Source organism: Vitis riparia, chromosome 16 (genome assembly GCF_004353265.1).
Source record: "Vitis riparia cultivar Riparia Gloire de Montpellier isolate 1030 chromosome 16, EGFV_Vit.rip_1.0, whole genome shotgun sequence".
NCBI lineage: Eukaryota > Viridiplantae > Streptophyta > Magnoliopsida > Vitales > Vitaceae > Vitis > Vitis riparia.
This window is the reverse complement of record NC_048446.1, coordinates 7,693,150-7,700,392: the sequence shown is the minus strand read 5'-3', so window position 1 is coordinate 7,700,392 and position 7,243 is coordinate 7,693,150. Positions and strand designations below refer to the sequence as shown.

The 7,243-nt window shown below is 31.3% G+C and overlaps 1 protein-coding gene across 1 annotated transcript; it reads left to right on the top strand.

The window, feature by feature from the left end:
• Positions 1-6,301: 6,301 nt before the first annotated feature.
• On the top strand, positions 6,302-6,712 carry LOC117933212 (putative pentatricopeptide repeat-containing protein At5g40405). Its single transcript, XM_034854603.1, has one exon. The coding sequence runs from the start codon at positions 6,302-6,304 to the stop codon at positions 6,710-6,712; it is 411 nt and encodes a 136-aa protein (XP_034710494.1).
• The last annotated feature ends 531 nt before the right edge of the window (positions 6,713-7,243 follow it).

Here is a 7,243-nt window from a genome sequence, read left to right as displayed (position 1 = left end):
GTAATGCGCTATTAAGAAACAGAATTAGTGCACAATTGATGAATACAAAATATAGCTCATGCATATCGGAGCGCAAAACGAAGCTCAAGCAAAATACACTAAGCACAATAGTTGACAAATCGAAAGAGATCGAACATGGGGCCCCCATCAAAGCCCGATTTATTACTCAGGAACCAGTCTCACAAATTCCGTGTTTTAGGATTAAGAAGAATTCACTATTACCTATGTAAAATCAAGAAGAACAGAAGATTATTTATGAATCGAAATGGAATTAAAACTATTCGAGTGAAAATTGGATTTTTGGAGCTTATGGGAAAATTGGATTTTTGGGAATTAAATTTAAAAGATTAGAGCTTCGATAATTAAAATAAAATTTGCCAGAGAAAATAAAATAAAAAATGAACTTTAGGGAATTAAACTACGAGGGTATGGATTTTGAAAATTGAATTTGTAATAATAATAATAACAAGGAATGAACTTCGGGAAATTGAACTGCGAGAATATAGATTTTTAATAATAATAAGAAGAAATGGACTTTAAGAAATTAAACGGCTAGAGTTTAGATTTTTAATAATAATAATAATAATAATAATAATAATAACAATAAATGATAATAATAATATGGATAAACGAAAGGGATTAAAGAAGCCTTTGGAATTATAAGGGCCTAAGGTGATAACAATGACGATAATAATAATAAGGATAATTACAATAACAATAAGGTTTTGAAATAATAATAATAATAATAATGATAACAAGATTTTGAAAGTCGAATTAATGATAACAATAATAATAATGAGATTTTAAAAGTTAAATTAATAATAATAACAATAAGGTTTTGAGGGTTTGAATTAATAATAACGATAATAATAATAAAAATAATAATAAGATTTTGAAAGTGGAATTAATAATAATAATAATAATAATATGTTAATGATAAGATTTTAAAAGGTTGGATTAATAAGAATAAGAATAAGATTTTTAAAGGGGAATTAATAATAATAATAATAATAATAATAATAAGATTAATGATAAGATTTTAAAATGTTGGATTAATAAAAATAAGAATGAGATTTTGAAAGGGGAATTAACAATAATAATAATAATAATAATAATAAGATTAATGATAAGATTTTAAAATGTTGGATTAATAAAAATAAGAATGAGATTTTGAGAGGGGAATTAATAATAATAAATAATAATAAGATTAATGATGAGATTTTAAAAGGTTGGATTAATAAAAATAAGAATGAGATTTTGAAAGGGAATTAATAATAATAAATAATACTAAGATTAATGATAAGATTTTAAAATGTTGGATAATAAAAATAAGAATGAGATTTTGAAAGGGAATTAACAATAATAATAATAATAATAATAAGATTAATGATAAGATTTTAAAATGTTGGATTAATAAAAATAAGAATGAGATTTTGAGAGGGGAATTAATAATAATAAATAATAATAAGATTAATGATGAGATTTTAAAAGGTTGGATTAATAAAAATAAGAATGAGATTTTGAAAGGGAATTAATAATAATAAATAATACTAAGATTAATGATAAGATTTTAAAATGTTGGATTAATAAAAATAAGAATGAGATTTTGAAAGGGGAATTAACAATAATAACAATAATAATAATAAGATTAATGATAAGATTTTAAAATGTTGGATTAATGATAAAAATAAGAATGAGATTTCGGAAGTGGAATTAATAATAATAAATAATAGTAAGATTAATGATGAGATTTTAAAAGGTTGGATTAATAATAATAACAATAATATTTTGAAGGTGTGAATTAATAATAATAATAATAATAAGATTTGGAGAGTTTGAAATAATAAAAATGATAATAATAATAATAATAGTAATAATAATAACAATTGATAATAATGGTAGCAATAGCAATAATAATAACTAATAATGATGATGTCCGTTAATAATAATAGTAATAATAATAATATCCACTAATAATAATAATAATAATAATAACAATAATAATAGTAGTGATAAAAATAATAAGAATAGTAATAATAATAACAATAATGATAACAATAATACTAATAATATGAGATGGGGTTAATAATAATAGGCTTTGGGCTTTCAAAAGGAGTTTAAGAGTTTAGGACAGGGTTGGACGTGGGCTTAGGAATTGGAAATGGGCTTGGCTTATAATAATGATAATAATAATAATGGTAATAATAGTAATAATAATAGTTAATGATAATAACAATAATAATAATGATAATAGTTAATAATGATAATAATTGAAATAATAATAATAATAATAGCTAATAATAATAATAATTAATAATAATAATTGAAATAATAATAATAATAATAGTTAATAATAATAATAACAATAGCTAATAATAATAATAATTAATAATAATAAGATTTTGAGAGTTGAATTAATAATAATAATAACAATAATAATAAGATCTTAAAAATTGAATTAATAATAATAAGAATAATAATGAAAATAATAACAATAAAAAAAGTAATAATAATAATAATAATGATAATAGGAATATGGATAGGGCTTTGGTCATTAGTAATATTATTATTAAAGGGCTTATGGGCTTTGGACAATATTAATATAGTTAAAAGGCTTATGGGCACTGGGCATTGTTAATGGGCTAAAGGGTTAGAAATGGGCCTTGGGCTCCATCTTCTTCCTAACTCCCCCACGTATGGCTGCTACATCTGCAGCCACCTCCTCGCGACGGCAGCAGCGGCAACGCCGGCCAGCACCAGCACCAGCACCAGCCAGCACCAGCACTAGCCAGCACCAGCCAGCAGCCAGCACCAGCCAGCAGCCAGCAGCCAGCACCAGCCAGCACCAGCACCAGCCAGTACCAGCCAGCAGCCAGCACCAGCCAGCACCAGCACCAGCCAGCACCAGCCAGCTTCGAAAAATTTTCGGAATCCTCTTAAGCGCCAGAAAAACTCGTTTCTCTTTTCTTCTCTGTTTCGGACCATTCCCGAAAAGTTTCTCTACCAGTTTTTCTACCGCTCAAGTTTTCATTCAAGTTTTCTTGAAATCAGGTATCATTAAACCCAGACAAACAAATGGACCCCCCAATCCACACCAAAATGACAAACTGATGCCCACAAAGACAGCTAAAAATGGAAATCCAACCATATAACAAAAAATGAGAAACTAACAAGCTGTAGGAGTTGTACCTGGGAAGCTCTCCTCAAGCCAATAGTTGCTCTTCTCCCACCATCTTCGTTTTTTTCTTTCTTTCCTTCCCCTCCTTTCCGAAAAGCTCCTATTTTTTTTTTATTTCCAGAGAGCCCAAATCCAGAGAAGAGACAAAACTCTCCTTTTTCTCTCTTTCCTTCTCTGCTCCCCCCGTCTTCTCCAGCTGTTGTTCCCTTACTTTTTCAACCATTTCCCCCCTCTTTTTCCCTTTTCCTCTGCCATCACCCATCTAATCTGGCCGCCTCCTCCAGCTGAAATCCCGGGGTGGTCAGAAAATTTTAATGATGGAAAAATCCAGCTCCCTCTCTGGGGGGTCTACAAATTCATAGAAATATTTTTTCTTTGATAAAAGTTAAACTAAAATACTTTTGCAAATAAAGTTGTAAAAATTCATTGTTTTCCTAATAAAGATAAATAAAAATCATTTTCTTGTAAATGAAAATTGTTTTAAATAAATTCTTTTGATAAAATAACTGCAAATAACTTTCTTAAGAATAAAAATTGAATGCAAATAAAATCAAATCATTTATTAAAAATAAATTGATTTTTTTTTTGTAAATAATTAAATTGAAATCATTAATTCAAAATTGTTTTTAATAAAATCCTTTAAAATTGTTTCAAAACTAAAATTTTGAAATATCTTTTTATTTAATTAGTTAATAAATCAATTTACATAATTCTCAAGTCATTTATCTTGTACATCCTTATAATTTGATTTTATCATCATTTTTGTATATATTAATTTGTGTCCTTAATCTTAACATTCATGATTAATTAATTAATTGTCATAGTTCTCTCATTCCTTTAATAGAGACCATAGGTATACGAGCTTAGAAGGGTGGTATAGCTTATCGTCATACCTTCTTGATAGGTAACCTAACCCCTAAATTTAGACTCAGTTTTTACAAATGTGTATTTTTCAAAAAAGAAGTTCTTTTTTATTTTGTTTCCCCTTTTAAAAAATAAACTAAAATAAGTAGGGACTCCATTTTTTTTTTTAAAAAAAATCAAATTTTCATACTAAAAAGCTAGTCACACCATTAAGTGGGTTGAAAAATACAAGTCCACAATTAGATTTTTTTTTTTAGAAAATAAATCTTAGGTTTTAGTTATATCACGGGTTGGATTATTTAAGATTGGGATTGATGAGTTTTCGGCAAAAAATAATTTATTTGAAACAAAAATCCATAAAATAAATTCTCTCCTAAAATAATTTCTAAGCTACTACTTCTCATCCATGTGGTTATCCATGTCACAAAACTATAATTGATAACTACAATTTTAACCAACTAAGGTTTTGAATTTTTTTAAAGTGATTAAAATCGCAGTTTTCAACTATGGTTTCAAATATAAGTGTAGACCCTCAATTTTGTCCTCCTAGCACATATCCTATTAGATACTTGTTCGATACTTTACAGTAGTTCCTTGGTGGCCCATAGCTACTCACACTACTTACCTTTCTTGAACCACCTTGGAGACTTTGGTTGAGGGATTGCCTAACCTCTATTATGACCTTGGCAGCCCTAATTTAGACTTAGACACTTTCCTAAATGCCTTAGGCCCACTTAGGTACACTTGGCTTACTAGGCGCCACCTTAGGCCCATTTAGACACTTCATTGGGCTTAGTTCACTTAGGCCCTCTTAAGCACTTTTAAACCCACTTTTTATATGACTTGCATGATTGCATGATTGCATGACCTACATGACTTGTGCGGCTTGTATGGATTTCTTAATTATTTTATTTTATTACAAGTTTTCTAAATCATATTTCTTGGCTTCTTGGGCATGAGGAAACGGCCGCCATCTATTTGGAAGGAGAATCAACAAAATTTTGAAAAAAGAGGAGATTTTGTTTTCGAAAGGATAGCACGTATATTATTTCCATGGGGGAATCAGTTACAAAAGAAAAAAAAAATAAGAAAGGAAAGTGGATTTCCTTTTTGGACCAAAGAAGTTTTTTTTGGAGGGAGATTTTTTTATTGTCTTTGTAGAGAGACACAAAAAAGGAAAAAAGGAGGGGATTTTCCTCCAGCAGATTTGGGGATTCTTTTGGAAGGCTGATATATATACGTGAGAAAGGATGAAAAGAAGGAGGTGGATTCTTGGATTTGCTGGGTGAAAAAGCACACAAAAGCGGGAAAGGGGTGATTAGAGCCAAGGTTCTTCCAGGTATGTTTCTAGTTCTTCTCAGAATTCTTACTCATGTTCGATTTCTCCATGTGTTCGTTTCTGAATATTTAATATACTGTTAATTGGTGTGGACGTTTAAGGGCCACAATTTGTTCTACTGGGATTGGTCTTTTACTTCTTCACCTTGTTTCGATTTTGATTATTTTATATGTCATTGATGTCTTCGAAAATATATAACTCCATGCTTGAATGCGATCATGTTCTGTTTTTCTTTTAAATCCTATTCTGCATAGTTCCCTCTGCTTTTAACCCATGGATTAATACTTGAAGTGGAGGCTATTTATACTTATTGATCAATATCCTCTGCTCTTTCCTTCCCCGAGTTTTACTTCGTTTTTTTATTTGTTCTATATTCCTTTCCCTGCACGGTGTTCGAATCATTTCCTTTGTATTTGGGTGCGCATTGGGGAACGACGGAAATGTCGATATGAAGGATGAGGTGTGTAGCAATCCTAATGTATTCCGAATATTGGAAAATTCTGGAACCTGCTGATAATTTGAGGAGAAATTAAAGACTGAAGCTCCGCTTAAGCCACTGCCATAGTTTAATGGTGCCAAGTCTTCCGATGCAAAGATGTTTCAAAAGACATTTTGTTTGGGAAGCCCGACAATGTCTTCAAACAATCCAATTCTCTACTGATATTATTGCTGAATTCTGAACCGTGATTGACTTGTCAATGGGATTTTAAGGATTCGTATGTGGCGGAGGAGTTTTACACTTGTTTATCATAGAATTGCGAGGTCTTCTGTTTATTATCTTTGAGCAAATCAGGGGTTAGATTTGAGCAGAAAACAGAGGAGGGTGATTGAGCGGGAGACTAGTGATGAGCGGTTCATCCAACTTCGCATTTTTCGTGTGATAGTTTCAGTTCACAGAACAATCAAGGATTGAAGTTCCAATGAAGCCTCTGTCACAACTCTCAGAACCCAACTTCCTTCATCTTCGACTCTTTGATCATAACTTTCACATCTATAGCAGAATTCGTCATTCCGCTGGTTATTTGGCCTCTGATGACTACACTTTCATGTTCTTGGTTCACACCTCTGCTCAGCTATTGGCGCATGGGACTGGTTCGTCCACACATGGTGCCGTTGTGAAATATGGATTTGAGCATGAGCCACATGTTCAAAGTGGCTTGATTTACATAAACGCAGGATTGGGTGGTTTGGTTGCTTGCCATTGGGTGTCTTCATCAATTTGTGAGCCAGATTTGGTGTGTCAGACTGCAATGGTCAGTGCATGTGCGAAGGTGGGAGATTTTGCTTTTAAGCCGTTTGATAAAATGCCCCATAAGGACCCTATTGCATAGAATACAATGATTTTGTGATGCACAATGTAGGCAATAAAAAAAGGGGCATCAAATTTATTCAACTTAATGCAAAGGTCAGGTGAGTTTCTGAGATATTCATTCAACTCAGAGGCTTCACATTCTATAACAAAATGGATCGGATGATTTATTTGAGTCTTCAGGGAATTCTATCACTGAGTGTGCAAAGCCACCCTCAACGCATGCTGGCTCTCCTGTGTGTAGTGGTTTTGGGAGCATGAATGATTAGACATCGTATGTTTCAAGACGGGAAACTTGCTGCAAGGAGAGGAGTGAGGCTTCTTGAGATGCTCTGTCATACAACAGAGTTGGTAGTGAAGAAATCTAATATGAAGTACTTGATTGTGGCACTACATTTAGTTTTGCTGCAGGAAACTTTTTTGGTGCAACACCTGCAAGCTGAAGTTTAAGGTGTCCTTCCATTTGCTTCATCAGATGAAAATTCTGATATAGAAATACATGGATCTAGTTCTGCAAGTATTGATGAGAATGATGTGGTTGAGGTCATGTTGC